The following is a 22,452-nucleotide window of genomic DNA, read 5'->3' as shown; positions in this document are numbered from 1 at the left end:
AACACAGCTCATCACTTCTTTAATCAGTTTCAAAACTGACTTGAAGACCATCCTGTTCAGAGAAGCATTCCCAGGCATTGTGTGACTATTATTTGTTACTTGACGTTTTTAATTTGTTGCCTGCTTTACTTTATTGTACCCTTTCCTGTACTGTTATGTATTATTTATATGTATTATGCTATTATTTCTTAGATTGTATGCCTTGGGCAGGTTTACTTTCTCTATTTTATTGTTTGTATGTGCAGCGCTGTGTAAATCTACAGCGCTATATAAATAAAACGTTGTTATTATTATTATTATTATTATTATTATTATGATGTTTCATTTATATAGCGCTGTAGATTTACACAGCGCTGCACATACAAACAGTAAAATAGAGAATGTAAACCTGCCCATGGCATACAATTTGTTGTATCTAATGCTGCCATTGTGATTCCATTTTGAAGATGTGATGTTGTCTTTTTGTACTGGTCACTGACAACAACAACAACAACAACAACAACAATAATAATAATAATAATAGCCAGTGACCAGTACAAAAAGACAACATCACATCTTCAAAATGGAATCACAATGGCAGCAGTAGATACAACAAATTTCTAATCACATAGATTGGTTGTTCGTGATTCTTCTCACATGCAGAATAAGATAATGAAAGCCCCCAGAAAGGTGTTAGAAACATTCAGTTTTGAAGTTTTTGGAACCCAGTTCCATTCAGCCCTCCCAAAGCTAACAGGCATGATGTTTTCTCATATGATATACTTCCATGTGCGAGCTACACTATTTAGTTCTATGAACTTTCTCCTGGAATTCTAATATCAGATCCCAACTTCTAGTTTCCTGCCTGGTTTCTGAGTTATTCAGCTGGTAGCTGGGTCTTATCATGCTTGCACAGCGAGTAATTGACTTTAAAAACATGGTATAAGTGGCATCGCTTGTGAATATCTGATGGAGAGAGAAGGAAAGCATGGCTAGAAAACACAAATTTTGCTTCTTACTTAGCTGTCTCAGTTCTTCTTGATAAACAGTATTTCAATCTGCACCATGCTATCCATTTTTTTAAAAAAGTATTGGATATTTGGATCTTTTTAGATGAGCTCTTGGAGAACCTCATTGAAGTCAGCTTTACATCTCTGTATCATAACCTGTCCTCTGTGAATGGATGCCAGAATAGAATCACAGAACAATTGAGTTGCCAGGGGGCTCATGAACCATGGTGCACAATCCCAGGCTCAGTAGAGGATCTCCATCTAAAGCATGCCAACAGGTTAACTGTCTTGCCACTTTCTGAAGGTGTACAGAGAAGGACACCTCACCATGTTTCTAGGCAATTGTTCCATTGCCAAGCCATTCTCATTCTCATAAAGTTCCGTCTAATGTTCAAATATTGTTGTTGTTCATTAATGATAACACAATTTTAAAATATTTTTATACCCTGCTCTTCAGCCAAAAAGCTATCAGAGTGGCTTACAAATTGTTAATTAGACATTTCCCTGCCCTCAGGCTTACAATCTAAAGCAGGGGTTCCCAACCTGGGGGTCGCAGCCCCTTTGAGGGTCGCTCGACTCTTTCTCGGGGGTCGCCAGGTTGGGATTCTCCCCTGCCTCCCCCTCCTCCCTTTTTCCTCTTCACCACATTCTTCAAGGTCTCCCTTATTCAAAATGCTGGGGACCAGACGTTTAGATTTTGGATTCTTTTGGATTTTGGAATATTTTATTTTGATAAACGTACATAAATGTACATACAGCGCGCCCGCGCCATACATGGGTGCACTATACGTGGCTTCCAGCTCACGCGGAAGCCGTGTGGCAATCAAAGGAATGGTGTGTATGCCCATAGTGTGCGTGCTGTCCCCAAGCTGTGCGAACACACCCCATTGTTTTTAATGGGGTGCAAGCATACGCAGGTTTTCCCTTACATGGGGGATTCAGAATGGATCCCACGTGTAAAGGGATGGCCCACTGTATTAAAAATGGAACCCAAGTCTCAACACAGAATTCATCTATGTTTCTTACACATCTTAGACTCATAGCCTGAAGGTAATTTTATACAGTATTTTAAAATAATTTTATGCACAAAACAAAGTTTGTGTACACTGAACCTTCAGAAAGCAAAAGTGTCACTATCTTACCATAAAAAAAGTTTTGGGGTTTTGAAATATTTTGGAATTCCAGATAAGGAGACTCAACCTGTACCATCAGTTTTTCATAGTTACTAAAGAACCCATTAGTTTTGCAATCTTGAGTTTATGTTGAATTCATTTATAATTTCTTTATATTATATGGGCAAAAACCCTGCCTTTGGATCATTTTCTATTGAATCTTTTTCTATTGAAGCTGTTTAAACTGACTGTATTGACTAGCAAAATTTAGTTTTGGGTAGTCTGTGGTTGTGCAAGCAAATACTCTTTTCTATTCTAATTAGCACAGCTAGCCTGCAATTTTATAGTCTGTCAACTGTTAAATAATTTATTTTGCTCTTTGACAAACAGTAGGTGGGGAAAGAAGAAAGCACAGCAAGATAGGCAAAGATCAGCAAACAGGATTTTTATAGTTAAGAGAAAGCTCCCTGTACAGTTACTTTAGGAATGGTGTGTATGTGTTTGTTAGGAAAGAGGCAGATGTTGTTACAGAAACAAAACAAGAAAGAAAGAAAATGACTATCTATGGAAGCGCCTGTGTGTATCTCACTAAAATATATCTTGGGCTTATGCAAAATGTTCCTAATAGATCTACACTTCACACCTAGACATGTCAACATAGACTTCCATCCCATAGTAAGGCCTACACCAGTGAAAGCGTGCCTAGAATTGCAGCAACAATTTGGTGTATTCAACACTGTGATGCTTTATTTTAGTTTTGTTTGAAGAACTGTCCTTTATCTGGCTCCTTCTCATTTTTTTCCCCACAGGAAAAGCCAGACATGTCTCAAGGTGCTCCATGAATGGCTGCTTTATTATAGAGCAACTTTTGGTCCTCCAGAAGTTTTGGACTTCAACTTACAAAATTCTTGACTGTTGACCAAGTTGACGATAATTTCTGGGAGTTGAAGTACAAAACATGGAGGGGACCAAAGTTTGGAAACTACTGTTACAGAGAAAGCCCAACTCTTTTTGATCTGTATATATTTTTATGAAAAATTTAATTCAAGGGTGGGGGTGCTCTATGACCAGAAGGAGAACTTAATATATGATCAAAATAAAATAATAATGGAAACAATACAGAAGAACTATATTAAAAATATGACAGGATAAATGATGCATGGGAAGAAGAAATATATGAAGATGAACCCCAAATTTTGGAAAGTGAAGTGAAAATTCACTCAAAGCAATTGGGAAGAACCCGTGGCATACCAACAGAACTGCTACAATTCACACAGTCAAGTTCAGTTCTGACTAAAATCTGCCAACAAAATATGGAAAACAAAGCAATGGCCAACAGACTAGAAATGATCACTGTACAGTTGACCCTCCTTATCCATAGATTTTTTTTATCAACGGATTCAAGCATCCTTGGTTTAGAAATATTCAAAAAAAAGTATGAATTCCAAATAGCAAACCTTGATTTTCTACTTTATATAAGGGACACAATTTTGCTTTGCCATTATATTTAATGGGACTTGAACATCCATGGATTTTGGTATTCACAGGGGATCCTGGAACCAAACCTCAGTGGATAACAAGGTGCCACTGTTTGTACATAAAGAAGACACAAAACACTGCAGTATCTACAGGACAATTACACTAATATCCAATGTAAGGAAAGTCATGCTCAAAATTCTATAGCAAAGACTTTGATCAAAAATGGAATGAGAACTCTGAGAGGTGCAAGCTGGTTTCCGGAAAGGAAGAGGCACTAGGGATCATACTGTAAACATACAACAGATAATGGCGCACACTAGGGAATTCCAGAAAAAAAATCTTCATGTGCTTTATTGACTACAGTAAAACCTTTGACAGCATAGACCATATGGAATGCTCTCAAAGAAACGGGGGTGACACTGCATTTGATTGTCCTGATGTGCAACCTGTACTCAGAACAAAAGGCTGTCATCAGAATGGAGTATGGAGAAACAGAATGGTTCCCAACTGGAAAAGCAGTCAAGCAAGACTGCATACTATCACCCAGCTTGTTTGTTCTTCATATTAACTCTTGCCACACTCTGATGTTACTTTGCTATTTCTGTCCTGGTTTTCATCTGTGAAATATGATAGGGGCTGCTGCATATGTCTTGCCAGTAATATTTTCATACAGCACATATACAGTACCTCTACTCATTAAGCCTGTGTCCTGTGTAAAAGGTAATTAGTTCTTGGAAACAGTGGAAATTTCATTTTCTTCTAACCCTTCCCCCCCAGCCACCCAAAGTTAACCTCCACAAGCAATGTACGTGCTTGCTTAGCTCTTGACCTTATCATTGCTGTGCTACTTCTGATCTTCATCTGGATGAGTGTGGCTGGCAGTGATCTGTATATACATAGAACACTTATACCTCCTTTAGGACAACTAAGTCAATCTCTAATCCAAGAGTTGTTTCCATTCTCATTTACCTATGTTACATCAGTTAAAATTATCTAGGACTGGCATGATCTTGAGTCTTTTCTGTGCAGCTGATTTTTTTAGTTCTCTAATCCATACCTCTCTGTTGTCCCCTTTCTTTAAACATTTTGAGTGTAAAGAAAAAGACATGTGAAACTCTGTCAGGATGGCTAACTGTTTTTAGTTGCTGCTACTGTCATAGGTATCAGAGCTTGAAAGTACTAAGTTAAATTAACCAAGTTGCTTGTTGGTCTTTTGGATAACATGTAAGGAAGAGACATTTCTAAAGGTAAGAGTGGTGTAATGAATAATAGTTTCTAATTTTAAAAAGTAACTTTTAAAGGACATTTTTACAGACTTTTTTCAGGAGTTTTTCATGTTTTATGCCATTCCTCTATCTCTCTCAAAATAGGACAGCAATAAGACAGTAATAAGTGAACAAGCAGCACAAGTAACATGAAGATTTTCCTTTTCAATACAGCAATGGGTTAGCAATGGGTTAGCAGCAATAAATTCATTGTGTTTCAGATAATCAATTGCCATAATAGTTTTATTAAAAGACATGCATCCAGTATCAAACATGAATTAATATAAAGTGTGTGTTTTAAGCATCCTCATTTACTCTATTGGAAAGGATTAGCTGAACTGTGCAGTGGAAAAAGTAGCTCAATTCCAGCAGTAGTACCCTCAAAATCTGATCCACAAGTTTTCTTTCTGTATCTCAGGTTAAAGAAATTGGTGCTAGTTTTATTTCATAACTGTAAATTCAACAGGATTTAATACATTATTTTCCTCAGTTAAGCAGGTAGATAGGTTCCTGATCCATAGAAAGCTTCTTATGTCACTTTGGAGATCTTGTTTTCATTTCTAAAATAAAAATATGTCACAATAGACGGGGATTTTTAATTGTTCGTTTTGGTCTGTTGCCATTTGGTTGTTTTTTTTAATAGAAATACTTTTAGATAGTCCTGATAATGCAATTCTGATTTAACAGATATGGAGCTGTGCTATTTGGTTTTTCTCAGGATAAAGAAAGCTATTTTAACAATCTGGGAGTGATAGTCATGTCAGCAGTGATGTAAAATGTTGTTATAGTTGGAAATAAAAGACTTTTAAAAAGTTGTAATACCTTTTAAACTGTTCCAAACTGGACAGGTCTGCCACAATTTCAAAACCAAAGAATTAAAAAAAATATTTTTGAAGCCATAAAAATTGTCTCAAAAGCAATACTTGTGCGAATAATAACACTTTGATTTGATAACTAGAATAATTTAAAAACATGAGAGCAAAATTTTTGTTATGAATGTATTTGCAAAGTGATCGTTTCATATAACATTTTAAAAGGTTAAAAGTGCTTCTTGCAAATGAGAGTCCATTATTACGGTGCTATTCTTTGGCAACGTTTTATCTTGTCGTTGTCTGTTCCTTCCTGTCACTGGCAATGACCCTTGTGATCTAACTGAGTTTCAGGGCAAACTCACCTTATACACAACTTTAGTCAAAATGCATTCTGTTCTTCTTTTCTTCAGAGCTTATAAAACAACCATGGGTGAATACAAACATAATGAAAAGAGAGTTTTCGGTGCACATTATTGCAGTTATGGAAGTAATAGTTTCTTTGGAATGACTGATGTCTACATAGCTGCATATCCAACATGAGTGTAGCTCTCACTTCTGCCTCTCCACCCATGGTACAAGCCAGTTACTTACTTTTATTTTGTAAAAGGAATGCATTGCTTATCTGATCATTCATTGTCTTTAATGTGTTGAGAGAGTGTGTCAAATTGATCTAGGGACTGAACAGTTTTTTCTTGGTGACATTATAGGCACCATCTAGTCTGAATGCCCAGAGCTGGCACTTCTGCAAAGCTGTAAAAGCAGGTTTTGAAAGCTTGATCATATAGAGATAAATTATTGTGAATTAGATTGAATACCTCCTTCCAAAATTAGGCTTATGGATCAGAAGATGTTACATGTGTGTTTTCACCATTTTGTCATTTTTAGTTTCCAAATACTGCTCCCCTTTTGACCCATTGTGTTTTATGTTAACTTTTAGATCAAATATGTTGAAATTTGTATTAGACGAATGTAAGCTATAACTACCTGTATTGTGGCACCTTTACTAAGCGGTCAAATATGTATGTTTTCAATACTGTGAAATTCAGAAATAAGCTATGACATCTAATTTCTAGTGATACTGTTTTTCCAAGCTAGAAATGTGTACTGTACTTGGATAGTTTTTAATAAAATTGTGAGTGAAAAAACATACTGACTCTTGCCATTTGTAGACCAGTGGTTTTTTGAAGGTTGCTTTAACTGAGGAAACAGTTTCCTATCTATATTATGCCTGTCTGTCCATCATGCAGTGCAAATCCACAGGTAACAAAACATGGTGCGTTATCTCATGGGAACAGAAAGACAGTTCACTAATTCGGATACCTTCCAAGCAAACACATAAGATTTCTGTCATGTTGTCTCCATTTATTTATTTATTTAATATTCTTTCCTTATTAATAAGAGCTCAAGTCATCTATAAGAGCTCAGGATCCTTTGCTCCAGAATTCATATTTACAAACCAGTTTTGATCAAACAGTCGACAATTACATGTTTGTACAAGTTCAAGAAACCTGAGACTTTTTACCTTCACTGAAAATTGTTGTTGTGATCCATTTCATATGGAATTTGGTATTAACAAGAATTTTTAAGTGTTTATTTCATTCATATCATTAGTAACATAATCAAAAACAACCTGGACGACATCAGGTAAATGTCATCGTTCCTTACAAATAATCCAAAGACTTTAAATACCAAGACTAATAAACCACTGGTACAAAATAGAGAACTATGTACCGTAATCTAATTTGGTGGAGTTGAAAATTACCAACTGTACAACCAAGGCCACCTTCACATTCTCTGTGCAGTTCCAGTATCAGTTCTCCACCTTTGCCTAGCTCCATTCAGAAAATGTACCTAGGCTAGAAGTTTTTAGGCTGGGGCTCCAACACCTGCTGATTTCATGCTTAAGGAGTGTAAATCCAGTTTCCTTTCCACACACACACACCCCCAGCCTTAGGAAGCTGGATCTTTAGGATAGGGAAAAAAACAATAAACAACATTGAGTTTCTTTTCCATTTTTCTTTTCTTCTGTGTTAGTTCTTCATCTCTTCTTTATATCTACCTTCCCTGATTCACTTTTTTTTCTGGTAGCCTTCTTAGGCCTATGACCCCCAAACTGCCTTTCTTCTAGAAATGGTCCTATGGCCACCAGTTGCCACCTTCAGCCAGTCACCCATTGGAGAGAGAATCACCTGGTCTAGTCCTGTCGACAGATAAGCTAGTGGACCAGGTTCTCCCTCTTTATTGTCTCCTGAAGGAGAAGGTGCTCCAAGTAGAGGTTTCTAGGAAAACCAAGCCAACACTACTCCACGCTGTTTCTGTTAAGCAGCATCCTAGCTGGAGTAGCAGACCATTAAACCTGGGTTAATTCAGCTTCTGGGGGAATGTGCTGTGGTTCCTTGGAAGCTGACAGGTCTTTAACTCTGTTGTTGATAAAACACTCTGGATTAGTATCAAGCATAATTTTGAGTGACACTCCAGTACTTCTGCCTCCAAGCTGTTGTAGTAAACAAGCTGTTGTAGTAAAGGTTCTAGCTGAATGGGAGTCAAAACATGGAGCAGATTCTGCCAATAAAAATATAAACTGCTGAAACTGTTCTTTATTGCAAACCATGGCCTGTTACAGACTGCCAAAATAAGGCTGCTTTGGGTCTCTTTGGAGGTATGCTATTTAAATGATGCATAGGTCTTAAGAGTCCAGAGGTCGCACCAAAGCCACACTCCATTCCTAAGCACCGGAGTTCAGCTTTGGTGCAGCTTCTGGATTCTTAGGATGCATGCATCATTTAAACAGCATACCTTCAAAGAGACCCGAAGCAGCTTTATTTTGGCAGTCTGTAACAGGCCCATAAGGCCTACAGAAGGTCAGGTCCAAGAGATCCCTGATGCTGAAACAACTTTGTGCAGAAGGGAGGTCTGAAGATCAATCCTCCTTTCCCTGCCATTATTATTCCTAATTTTTCATAGGGCCAATCATTAATAGAGAGACCTGCTGTCTATAGAGTTGTGGGAGAGAAATTGTTATTTTTCAAAAATAAGAGCTTGCTGTTTTCTTCTGTTAAAGTTGACTTCGGAGTGGCTTTTGCTAGTGGTTCCCCTATTGATAATTGTTCTGTCTTCCTCCCCCGAGTAGAATGTTGCGACCATTTCCCTTGAGTAGGCGATAAGAAGTTGCAGGTGGGACTAGCAGAACATACATTGAGTTGTAGGTGTTTGCTGGATGGATATCTGTACAAGCACTGAACCCAAGTACTGGAACATGACAGGGAAACACAGCAAAGAGTCTTGTGGCACTTTAAAGACGAATGCTCCTAAACTTTTGTAGATTATAGCTCACCTCCACAAAATGGTGTGCCATAATACATGTGTTGTTTTTTAAAGGTACACAACCAAACACAAATTACTGGAGACCTCTGACTAAACATGTGCATATAAACAGATACATAGTTAGATTAGGGATTGTTATTTACATGATACACCTGTATTAGTGGTTTATTTTTAAGGTTTCAGAAGACCCTTGGTTGTGTGTACAGAAGCTTCTCTTAAAAGCAAAATGCTGTACTGTACTTTTTATTTTTGTCACATATCATTTCAGGTGTTTTATGAAAAGCAGTGTACAAGTAGCTCGTAAAGCAGGCCGCTAAGAACTGATTTGTCAATGGAAACAGGCCTTCTAGACTATGCTGGACTTTATTTGTTATGCTGTTGTTTTAATTTGTTTTAACTGGTTTCACTTTTATGATAGTTTAATTATTGCTTTAATCTTTTGTGTGCTACTTATTTTTAGCTACATTTTAACTGTTGTCAGCCATGTGGAGTTTCAAACTGGAGAAAAAGTGGAAAATGATGGTGGTGGTGATTTAGAATTAAATAAATGCAATAAAGTGTACTCCATACATACATTCTACTCTAAATCGGTTGTTGTCCTAAACTTGTTTCTTTGGCATATCATATATATTGTTTGCTCTACTGTAACAGCTGATTTTACTACTTAGTTCAAGGCTCTGAATTAGATTGTTATTGTTTAGGCACCTTGTCTTACAGCACCAGTGGGAACTATGTCTTACCAGTGAACTTAACAACAGTTTTAAATATCGTAGATGGAACAAATGTAGGCAACAGTGGGACAATGAGTTTGTGAGTTTCCAAAGTGGTATGATTCCAAGGGCCATTGTCCATAGTATGCACATCAGTGCTTCTGACCTGCTGTTATCTCTGATCAAACAGGTCTTGCAAGGTTTCTGAAGCAGTAGAGAAACCTGCAAAGCCTATGAATAAAGATTATTATGGAATGAATTGCTTTAGCCCTGGCAACAATTGGTCTATTATGTGCTACCTTCAGTTGTCATTGGAAAACTGACAATTAAAGGGCTCTTCTTTGTAAAATTGCTTGTTCTATTTCAGGGATATAACCATGCTGAAAATAGCCTTGGCTTTGAAGGGCAGGCTTTAGGCAACTGCTGGTGACCTTATGAGGAGGAGCTTGTTCAACTTATCTAGACTTTGTAAGAGCTAGTTGATGGCGATCCTGCGGAACAGAAGTCATTCTGGGTAGTGTAGAGGGTTGCTAGTGATTGGAGATCTGGGAGTTCCTTTGGGACACTGGTCAAAGTACGGAAGAGTTGTTATGTACAAATAAACGGTTACAGCTTGGCTCCATTCACTGATCTCTGTTTTTAAAGAATAAATCTTTTCAGTGGTACTTGGATATTAATAAAAGTGATAGTATTCCTGGCAGAAGGAGTATTCAAAACAATCTTTATACTTCTTTATGACTCATTAGCGAACCTCTTAATCATTACATTGGAATAAGAAAATATTAGAATGTGTCAGATTATGTCTAAACTTGCTTATAGAATGCTGTATTTGTTTAGGCCATGTGGCAATAGATGTTTCGGTATTAGAGTAAAGTATGCCAAGCTGCAATTGTTACTGGGCTTTAAGTAGGATTTCATGGAAGAATATCATATTCTTGATTGCCCAATGTCATCAGTTGATGTGGGTTGTAGTGTAACAGCTGGCAGTGCAGATAAGTATTAAAACTTATATACGTTTGATGAGCAATATGTACCATTTTCCTATTTTATTGTCCAAGGTACTTACTGGTTGTAGAGCAGTTTAAGAGCCAATTCTACATTAGATAATTAGCTAAGGTGCTAAAGGAAAGCATTGTCCATGTTAATAATCCATGGCTACGTTTTTTTTCTTCTGTTAGGAACCATGTAACATAAGTGATTGATCCAAACTGAATATAATATCTCTGTTGATTTCTAAGGTGCCATGCATGTATCCTCCAACTGTCCCAGTTTGGCAAAGGTGATCCAGGTTATTTCCCTGTTGTTCCATTTTTCCAGCTGCTTTTAAAATGTCCCAGTTCCTCTTCCTTCCTTCCACTTCCTTCCTTTGTCCTCAGCTTACTTCAGGTGCCACAAACTGATTTGAAAATGCACAAACAGTTTGTACTCAATTAACTCAGTGTGTGTGTGTGTGTGTGTGTGTGTGGAAAAGTGGGGTGAAATCTTGTCCTTCCCAGTAGGCTCAGGCAAAAACAAACTCTGGCAGCTTTCCCTAGCTTTGTGTTCTTCCTTGTTCTTTCCCCGTTCTTTTCTCATCTTTTATCATTTTATCACACCACCTTGAGTCCCCATATTGGGAGAAAGGTGGGACAGAAGAAAATAAAATAAATAAATAAATAAAAAATAATTGGCCACATATGTCCCAGGTTTCATGTCGGAAATGTTGAAGGATATGCATGCAACTCTAGAATTGCTGAATAAACTAACAAGGATATCCCACTAGAAGTTATTAATTTAGATAGGTGGGTCTCTTTTATTAAGCACCATCCAAGCTACTATTTTCACCTGTTTTGTTAAACTATATTCTATTTTCTAGTTTTGTTTGGAAGGGGGAGCATTTACCCAGCTGTTCTGTGAATTCTTCTGGTAAATTGGACCCTGGGGCCCTTGTTAGCATACTTTCCCTGGAGTCCACCTGAGTGCAGTTCTCCTCTAAAAAGCATGACAACAGGGAAAAACGCTATTAACAGACAAAAATAACATTAATGTTAAGTTTTAATCTAAAAATATTTTTAAAGTGGCAAATCCATTGTGAGCCTTATAATCCTTGGTAAAGATGAGTTTGGACTGGGAGCAATGCCGTGTGTGTAAGAACAGTTACATTCAAGATTTTATTTCTGATTACTGGTATGCTCCTCCTATTTTCAACAGTGACAATAATTTAAAGGTGTCTGCTATGAAATGATTACTAAACTCTTTACTGTTGTAATCGCAATAATACTATGCACATATCACTCGCTCTAGGGCTACTTCTGGATTGTCAAGTGCAGTCCAGAAACCAGTTGGCATGTTGTTGCATTTATGGTTCAGTGGCTCACAGCAAGTTATTTCTGGTCTAATTCTGTGCATTACAGCATTGTTGCTAACACAAGCTTTGACTGAATCTCAATCACTTACATATAGGACAAGTAACAGAGGACATACTCTAGTGGTGCCACCTTCTGGTGCCCTCGGGGTGTGCTGACCTGCCAAGGGATTGTGGGTGTTGCAGTCCAGCACATCCAAAGGTCACTAGGTGGGAGGAGATTAATTTAGCAGATTTTTACTTCTTTTTATTGGTGCCTCAGCAGGCCTTGGAGACACTAACATTCTTCATCACCAGAAAAATATTTAATCGCCATACCCAAAAATGACGTTCCTAATATATGTTCTAGTGCAGAGATAGGCAACAGGGACTAGTCTACACATAAGTGTACTGTACGAATTGGTGCACATTTTGTCATGTTTGCATTGACAGTTAATTGTCTTCACTTTCCTGCACAAATTTGCTTCTATTCACCCTCCTCCTGCCAAAAATGTACAGCCATCCAAATGCATGCAAAGCAGACAGACAGCCACATGTATGATAATGTACATTTCAGTGAATACTCCAATAAAACTGCAAAGCCTTTTCCCACAAAGTTTAAGGATTTGGGGAGAAGAGGGCACAGGAAACCAGAACTCATGCAAATTTGGTGTGGCAGGATCACATTCTATTTGACAGAAATGAAGAGTATTTTGAACATGTAGATTAGCATTAGAATGAGTCCAAGGACCATTTTACTTGTTCTGGGACCCAAAAAAGGAAGAAGTGGTCAGAAGTCCATTTTGGTTTTTTAAAAATTGGCATTTGTTTTAATATTAAGGTATTCACAGAGGCTTGCAAGTGGAAGTGATGTCTGTGGGGTCTTACAAGAGAGGCAATTCACCCTTTTTGTTGGCCAGAAAAAGAGGTGGTTGAAGGAATATGAAAGGTTTGAGGGCTGCAAAACAGCTGTGAGAGGTTCCCTAGGGCTAATCTAGGGCTACATTTTGCCTATCCCTAATGTAGCAGACTGGGACTTGGGGTTCTAGTCTCCACCAAGCCATGAAACTCACCAAATTCTCTCAGCCTGACCTACCATTCAGGATGATTGTGAGAATAAAATGGGGAGGAGGAAAACCATGTCACCTTGAGATCATTGGAGGAGAGGTGGAATATTAATGCCACTAATAAATAATTAATACTTGCTGTTCCTTTGTGTACTGATGCAGTATGTATGTGTTGGTTGCCAACTAACGTAACTATTGAGAACTTGTTGCATCTTCCATCAATATATCCCTTTGTTAGACTGTTTTGCCCAGTACAAAATGTTTGGCTTTGAGAAAAATTGCACTCAAATGGGATTAGCATGTATCCAACAGTTTAGGAATTCCAGTATGCGGTACAAGTTTTGGGTGGTAGCTTGGCTTTGCCTGTTCTTGCCTAAAATTGATTTATTCAAGTAAACATGAAGGGACATTAGGGACATACACATTGTTTTTGGTCAGCACTATAAGTCCCTATATTGGAAGAAAGGCGGGATATAAGAAATAATAATAATAATAGTAATAGGCTCATAACATGTCGAAAATTCTTCTGTGGTTATATGTTCTGGGGAAGAGCAGTAATGTAGGTCAAGCTAAGTTATTTCTCAGTAAAACTCTTCTGCTGCTACTGAATTTATTCATATCAAAGTGTCTGCATCCCATCGCTCTGTATTAGTGTAAACTATTTTAGGCCTACAGTCTTCTCATTGGGGAATCTTGAAAGCTTTTTAGACATCTCAAAATATAGTTCTAGGGACCTATTAAAAGGACAGGATAACATTTTTGTTAGGGCAGCATTCTTGTCAGTCTTCATTTAATGGGACTAAACCAATAGTCCCAGATTTGTGTCACCAGCTATTTGACTGAAACTCCCAGAATCCCTGACCTAGCAGTTGATGTCTAACAACATCTGGGGACCTGAGTTTGGGAACTACTAGACTAAACTGTAGGGACTGGCTAACTTTCAATGAAGAGGGAAGAGTTTATTTTAGGCCTACTGTATTTTTTAGTGTTTTTAAATACCAAGATAATTTGTCAATTCTTTTGTGTAAAAACTGTAAAAGTACACCACAGTGATGTAAAAATGAAGGAATAAGTAAAGGTGTCTGATCGACACTGTCTTACCATCCTCCATCACTTGTGTCATGGGGTCATAGGCTGCAGCTACACTGCAGAAATAATCCAGGCTGACACTACTTTACTTGTCATGGCTCAATGGTATGGAATCCTGTGATTTATACAGTAGTTTGTTATGGTACCAGAGCACTCTGACAGTGCAAATGCAGGAATAGAACTACACTTTCGTGGCTGAAGGGGAAAGCAGATTCTGTGCCCTTTAGTATTCCCTCCTGCAGCACACATTGCAGCCCCCAGATTATAGCAAAAGTAACAGGGTCTTGGAAAACACTGCTGCAGAGAAAGTCCCCAGTGCTTTGCCCAGGATTGCAGTTTTCTTTACCACATTTCTACAGATGGCAGAGGGTACTACTTCTCTCAGAGATGACATGCTAGACAAGCAATTTCATACCACTTAAAATATAGGAAGATTGAGAAAGTTGTAAGCCGCCTTGTATTGTGTTTCTTTCCCAGTGAATGAGTTCACGGTGATCAGGAAGAAGTTCAAGTGCCCCTACTGCAGTTTCTCAGCCATGCACCAGTGCATCCTGAAGAGGCATATGCGGTCCCACACAGGAGAAAGACCTTACCCCTGTGAAATCTGTGGGAAGAAATTCACTCGCCGGGAACACATGAAGCGACATACCTTGGTAAGTTGAAATCTTTGGAGTCATTCAGTGGGAGACAAGTATAGGTGAATAATTCAGCTTTTTACTGTGAAAGGAAAATATCCATTTGTGTCGGTGCAACCTTTTCCCAACTAGTGGAGCCACAGTGTTAGAAATGTACATCAGCCAGTGTGTTTTGCAGCCAGCTAGACATGCCCCCCCCCCTGAAATTGGGGGGAAGAGTTGCTATATAGGCTGCTGATATGCCATTGTTTGTCCATGGTGAGTGCCAGGGCTGCAGCTTAGTTTGCCAGATAGCAAGGCAGGCAGTTAGCCTGTCCTGCTTAAACAGCAGTGTTGAAGGGGCTTCTGTTTTCTGTTGCTATAGTAGCCAAAACCCCATGGCCTTCCTGCTTTGTCCATTCGGTTGAGTGCCCAGCCATCTGGTCATGGGACTGTTCGCTCCCAGAGATACTCCTTGATTTGTGTCCTTTGGGTAGGCTTGCCTTATGCCATTTGGTAGCCCAAGAGCTTCCTCCAGCTACAGTTGTGCACATGTCAGGGTGGTTCTTCTCCTTTGTCAAGAGAAAGGAATTTACTATACTAACAGAATTTCAGATACCCTGCTTCATCTCTAAGTTACAGAGGCAGACTGCTTTATCATCCAGTGTAACTTGTTGACATTTGAAAACAAGAAGCATCCTGCATGAGGTACAGATATAAAGCAAAGGCATGCACACACTCTTCAAAAACATGTAAAAAGTCACCATTTTATTTATTTGCTGTTTTACCTCTGAGGTTCAAGACAAATAAGAAACTTTACATTCGGGGGGGGGGGGGGGAGGGTGTTAAAACGATGAAGTTTATTATTTATTGTTTATTTATTTAATGTCTATCTGCTTTTCTTCCAATATGGCACCCAAAATGTAAGTTAAAACACTAGCTAAATTAATATATGGTGTATTTAAAAACAAACAAACAACCCAATTAAACCATTAATTTAGAACAGTTAATAACACATTCGAAACATAGTAAAAAATACAGCACATTCATTAAACATCCTTCTGTCCCAATCAGTTAAAATTAGGAAGTCTTATTTAATAAAATAGTCTTTGCTGCTGGCATAAGAGCAGACTCCAGTTCCCAGCTTAAACTAAACATTGATGAACAGTCCTGAGAGCTGTACAAAACCAACCGTATGATGTTTATCCATTTTTGTCAATCAGTTCTGCCCACACTGATAAATCCAAAACCTATGTTGGCTCCATGACTTTCTGGGGCTCCCTGAATCACTTGTAATTCAAAAATGGGATTTTCAACTTTTGAGGACATTGTCAAGTATAGAAAACCCTAACCATTGCTGTTCTATTAAAAAGATAGCAAAGAACAAAATACAAGTAAGTAAGTAAATAAAGTAAAAAAATTATTCGGTCATTGATCAATACAAAAATTAACAATATAACAATTACACAGTACAGTTATTTTAAAAATTGTCTATACAATTTCAGATACAATTTCAGATCAGCTGTAAGCATTTCAAAATACAAGTTAGTGACATTGCCACCCCAGTTTTGAACCCAGTGTTGTGAAGTGTTGCACTTTTATTTTAGTCTGTAACCCCGCTTCGAGGCAGGGAAACATTATTATTATTATTATTATTATTATTATTATTATTATTATTATTTGATTTCAAATGTTCCTGCATCCATTCTTCATGATTGTCAGAAGAAAATCAGCTTGAACAGAATGGAAAAATTAAATGAAAAAAATCAGTTCTTAAAAAGAAAAAAAAACGTATTCCAGCATTTGGTGCAGTATGGGCTAGCTGCCAATCTACCTGTGCTAACTGTTTTCTCCTAATATGTTCCCCTTTTCAAGGTTCACAGCAAAGACAAAAAATATGTTTGCAAAGTGTGCAACAGAGTGTTCATGTCAGCAGCCAGTGTGGGGATCAAGCATGGCTCCCGGCGCCATGGCATTTGCATAGATTGTTCCGGGCAAGGCATGGCCGGCCACCTAGACACGAGTGGAGGAGATGGATCACCAGAAGAACTGTATGGCACAGAAAGCCAGTACATGGAAGATGCTGAGGACCTCAAGGCAGAAGGAGATGAAGACATAGGAGATGACGATGACATAAAATGGAAGGACGACATAGAAATCTCACAAGATGATGTGATCTTGGAAGATGACAAAGATGATGTTGCCTCTCCACAGGAGCATCAGAACTCTGGAGAGACTGACAAGGATTTCACTTGGATTTCTTAGGCTGGGACAGGGAAGAGAAGGAAAAAACGCACGTAGTTCTGTACACTGAGACAAAGGCTTTTGTGCCTGGTGGTTTAAAAAAAAGCAGAAGGGAAAACAAGTTCTTTATCTGTTCCATCCAGAGACTGTATCAGCAAACATTTCCTGTGATGGTACCACTTCCTTGCCCATAGTTGTGCCGGGGCAAAAAATTATCCCTGTCTTTCAGTGGGAGTCACTCAGATTGAATGCAGGCTGTGTGGAGTTTCCTCCCTCAAATATTTTTCCACTGTCAGCTTCAAAGGCAGAGAACCCTTGCTTTCCAAACAATAATTATAAAAACATTTTTAAAATAACTTGTTATTCCCAACAGCAAGGGATTTGGTAACAAGGTTACCAGAAGTAAACAAAGCAAGAGGGAGGATTTAAGGATTTCCCCTTGAATAATGTCTTTTGGGGTATTGCAGCCTTCACTGGAAAAGAAGACTCTTGCCCTGAGGTCATTTGATAAAAGGATTAATTTGGCCTACTGACATTTGAAATAGAAGGATGCCCAAATCCACAGCTTGGTTCTTGATGGGAGAAGATGCAGGAATACATGGTGCAAAAGTGCCCCCTCATGGTCTGGTTACATCAATGCACTTTTTTCTCTTTCAGTGTGTTTGTCTTGCTCTTCTTATTCAATGGTATATGCAATTTTTCAATTGAGCATCCTGCCAATACAGGAAGCCTAGTTACCACCTGCTTTGCCAATTCTATAGAGTGTGTGGTGTGTGCATGTGTGTGAGAGAGATTTTGGAAGCTCTCCTTTCCCATGGCAGCTGTATCAATCCTTGCTCTTCCATCTAGCAGGTCAGAGGGGATTGTGGGGACTTCAAACATGGCACAGTCCACCATCAGAACAATCCAAGGTAGCTCTGTGAGGTTGCTTCTCCTAGTAGCAATTTTCTGAGTGCTGTTAAAGGCAACAGAAGTGGGTGATGAACAGCTGCCCCATTCAGCACAATGCACCAGGAATCCTATGTAAGCCCCATTTGAGACTAACTGAGGAGCTGCCCAATGGCATAAGGGAAGCCCATGAATTGATAAGTGGCAAAGTTCCATTTCTCAAGGCTGTCATTGGCAGCCTTGAGAAAATGTGCTAGCTCCTTTGGTCTTCTCTGGGATGTTTCATAGGTCTACATTTTTAAAAAAGCAGTTTCTGAACTTAAGCAACCAACCAGATTTCTGGTTCCATCCCTAGCAGCAGGCCTCCCCCCCCCAGAACATTTACAGAAAAGTGTTTTTATTTATTTATTATTAAAATATTTATATCCCCCCATACCAAAGAGCTCAGGACAGGTCTTAATTCTAAAAACTGAAGAGTGGTTTGGTTCTTGATTGGTTAGTGCTACTTTTCTGAGGCAGCATTTCAGCAGCCAATTAGCCTCTATCCTTTTGTACCTCTGCTGCTTCATTAGGGGAGGGCAGCATTTTTTAACAAAAATGCTCACTGCTTTTTTTTGGCTGTAGAACATATATTTATATAAACTATGAAGAATGATTAAGCTTCAAACCTTTTACAAGAAGCAACCTACAAAACCAGGGAGCCAAAAAAAGGTGCTAATTTTTAATTTTGTCATTATTTTCTGGACTAAGGGAGACAGAATTCTTAGATCATATAACATTTCTGAAGAACAATTAAAGTCTGTTCTGTACCGCTTCCCTAATCTAGCATTGAATCTTGGAACCATATGAATGTAATGAATAAAGTTGGCAAGTCACAGTGAAGGAGCAGAGACATTAACTGCAACTTCACTTTTAGAAGTGAGTAGAGGAGGAGGTGATCATCAAGCAAAAATTCTGGCATTGACAGTTCTTGAGGGAGGCATCCGGGATCACAAGTGCTGTATTTTGTTTTGTTTTTCTCCAAGGGGCTGCATGATTAGATACAGAGGTGTTTTTTTAAAAAAAATTAGATATACGCACCCACCCAGTGTATCAATGAACCTGCTGTCAAATGGTTTCACATTTGTTAGAGGGATTTAGGGTGTGTCTACCTGTGTTGCTTGAAATTGATACTATTTAGTAGGAACGCAGGTGCCTACAGGGACATGCTGCAAGACAGCTGTACTGTTCAGGATGCTCCCATCTCATTTTGAACTTCAAGTACACTCTCTGCTTGAAGTGATGCAGAAACCTGCAAACACAATTTGTTGGAAGTGGTTGATAACTAATATAATATATAAGTCCACAGTTGTGGACTCTGAAAAATTAGTATCTGTAGACCTTAGTATCTGTAGACCCCCTGATATCAAAGCAAGCAAAATAACCCCAAATATTGTTTGTAAAAAGGGACATGGCATTCCTCCTCCAGAAAAACATCACATCTAGCTTTTACAAATCGAAAGAAGATAGTTTTTTGTGACCTTTGGATACTAAAATGCCTTCTGCTGAACAGTACCACTGTTTCCACTTTTCACCTTCCTTCCTTGGGATACAACAGAGAGAACTGGGAAGTAAATGCACCAGTTGTGTTCTGCTGTACAGCTCTCTTTCTTGTCCATTTCATCTCACTTCTTAGTTTGCCATATCCCTACACTTTACATACCCTGTAGAGCAGTATTGTAGACAGTTTTTCTGAAGTCACACTTAGTCTTTTCTAAAGAAAAGTTAAATTAAGTGCCTGTGGTATCTTCAGCTGTTAGAACAGGATGAAGAATGCTGTGAAAATAATGTGCACCATGGCTTTGCTTAAGAGAACACAGCGTGGCTAACCAAATAATTTTAAATCATCTCTGAGGGACAGTAAAGGTGATAGGGTAGAAAAGAATCATTTTTACAGAACTGTGAGACTTCTTGCCTTTTGATTTGTTGTAAAGGCTTATTATAATTTAACTAGAAAAGCAATATTCTGGGGTTGGACTATTGTGTACTTTCCTAAATGACGGAGAGAACTCAGTGGTTCAGCCCACTGTGCAGAATACAAAATAGAGACTTTGCTTTGTAGTTTTCAGCTGGTAATGTTTCACTGGTGGCTCTAAAAATACTGGAGATTTTGGACACCATTTCTTACCTGGAATTAAGGACATCAGGATTTGGGGAGTTCTGCAGCTAGTCATCAATAGGACTGTTTTAAACATAGGAATTCTTGAGTTTGTAAGGCATCCCATTGTTCTGCCCCTCTGACTTGAGTTGGATTTCTGCTATCCCATTTGGCATATCTCTAACGTTGGCTTACTATGGGATCAGTTTCACTTGTTGCTACCACATCAACTAAAAGTGCAGAAAGTGTCCTGTAGAAGGGGGGATGGGGCAATTTGGCTGCTGGTCTCTTGACCACCACCTCTTCTCTGCCATTGCATATTTTGTGATCTAGACCATACAATTGACTCGCCTGTGGTCTAAAATGCAGAGTGAAAAGGAATCTACTGTAGGGTTTTTGCATTTTCTCGATTGCCTCAAATGGACACTCTCCCAGCAAGGTGTTCATGGACATGCCCCTGGCAGGAGGAAAGATAATACATTCTCGCATCCATTTTGAAGGAGTTTTAGCAGGAGCCATCTTGACAGATTGTGAGTGAGACTCCAGACAGGTTTAGAGCTGAATTGGTCTATAGCTATTGTACTGCTGGCCAAGGAAGGAGACTTGTCTGATCTCATACAGACTTGTTAACAGCTGCCTCCCATTTTTTATGACAAAGGGCTGATCTGCATCTGCCAGAATATTCTGGGCTGTTCCTGGAGTATTCTGGCTCCAAATCCCCCTCTTACCTGCCCCATGTTTTTGGTGAACAATGGGTGACAGCCTTCTCACATGGTCCCTGCAAGCTGGCCACTGCGGATGCAAACTGCTCTGAGGTCAGAGCAAGGTGACCAACTCCATGGGAAAGGAGCTGGCCATCATTGCTGGGGTTTCTGGAAAATCTGAAGCAAAGGTAAGCCACTGTGTAAACAATTCAGACACGATTTGGGATTTGGGGCTTGCGTAATATAAACAGCACACAGCAAGTCTGGGAGAGAATTCAGGGTTTATAAATAACGTAGACAGGCCCAACAGCTTGCTTACCAGGTGATGAAGGACTGATAGTTTCATTCCCTTTTCTGCCTCCTTTGAGGACTGTGTATTGTATTATTATTATTATTATTATTATTATTATTATTATTTTGAAGGCAGGGAATTTTTGTGGGCAAAAACATTGTGTGTGTGCGTGTGCATATACCGGGAACTTTTCTTGTTCCAGTGAATGGAGATGTTAAACAAAGCCAGCACAGGGAGGTTTCTTCCAGATTTCAAACCCTGTATGTTTTGCTTCTGCATCAGAATTTAGCATATCTAGGCAAAACAGAGCCACCTTCAGATAAAATATTGGGCTTCCCAACATAGATTTCATGCTTCCAGTTTTGTACATTTTCCTTTTAAAAACATATAAAAATTATTATTAAAGAGACAAAGCAGCTCCTATTTTTTAAAAATACAGAAAATGGAGGGGAAAACCTTTGCAATATTGAAAATACTGTATTCTTATTTTAGTCCATTCATTCTGTGAAACGTGAAAATTTTAAGAAATCCATGTTGAATGGTTTTGTTAATTTTTGATTTTCTAGAATCTTAAATGTGTGGTTTGGATTTCTGCCTTTTAAAAACATTTCTTCCTGGTTAGAGATGCAGTGAGTCTCCTTTCATAAATATATATATATATATATTTATTTTTCTGAGTGCTTTAAACCTGTCTCCTGAAAATAATGAAATCAAACAAATGAAGGACAGTGTTTGGACACTGATTTTTTTTTCCTGCAAATATTCTATATTATACTGACTTTATATATTATTATAAACCTGTGTTTGTTATTGAAATGTTTAATACTGGAATGGGGGAAAGTTAGGGTTATGTGGAGATTTTAGTATCTACCTGAGTTTCTACTGATTTTCTGTCAGTTTAATTCAGGTAACCATGACTATATATATAATCAATCACATGCCAGGCCTGCCTGTCTGATTATATTTGCTATGTCATGGAATTAGCATAGAGAAATTTGCAACAGTCTGTTTGAATAAAATTGAAATACTGCTGCTAAAGATGTCTCTTTTTAAAAACAAAACAAAACATTAGCACACTTTATAATGAGATCCAGGATGCTGTAGTGGTTAGAGTGTTGGACTACAACTCTGGAGACCAGGGTTCGAATCCCTCCTCAGCCATGGAAACCCACTGAATGTCTTTGGGCAAGTCATACTTTCTCAGCCTCAGAAGAAGGCAAAGACAACCCCCCTGAACCAATCTGGCCAAGAAAACCTGTTGATAGGTTTGCCTTTAGGATCATTGTAAGTCATTTGAAAGCACACAACAAAGCATGAAACTTTTTCAGCATCCCACTCTGCAATATTAGACATTTGGGGAATGAAGGAAAATTTCATTTGAGGGGACAGAATTCTTATTTGAT

At 38.5% G+C, this 22,452-nt stretch overlaps 1 protein-coding gene across 1 annotated transcript in view; it reads left to right on the top strand.

Annotated features, from left to right (window-relative positions):
- ZBTB46 (zinc finger and BTB domain containing 46) overlaps positions 1-22,211 on the top strand; it is an 84,954-nt gene extending 62,743 nt beyond the window's left edge. Inside the window, exons 6-7 of the mRNA XM_042463466.1 lie at positions 14,648-14,823; positions 16,660-22,211. Of these exons, the coding sequence (XP_042319400.1) occupies positions 14,648-14,823; positions 16,660-17,049 (566 nt within the window). The 3' untranslated portion in view covers positions 17,050-22,211. The remainder of the gene's footprint in view (positions 1-14,647; positions 14,824-16,659) is intronic.
- The last annotated feature ends 241 nt before the right edge of the window (positions 22,212-22,452 follow it).

Source organism: Sceloporus undulatus, chromosome 4 (assembly GCF_019175285.1).
Source record: "Sceloporus undulatus isolate JIND9_A2432 ecotype Alabama chromosome 4, SceUnd_v1.1, whole genome shotgun sequence".
Taxonomy (NCBI): domain Eukaryota; kingdom Metazoa; phylum Chordata; class Lepidosauria; order Squamata; family Phrynosomatidae; genus Sceloporus; species Sceloporus undulatus.
This window is presented reverse-complemented; position numbering and strand designations above follow the sequence as displayed.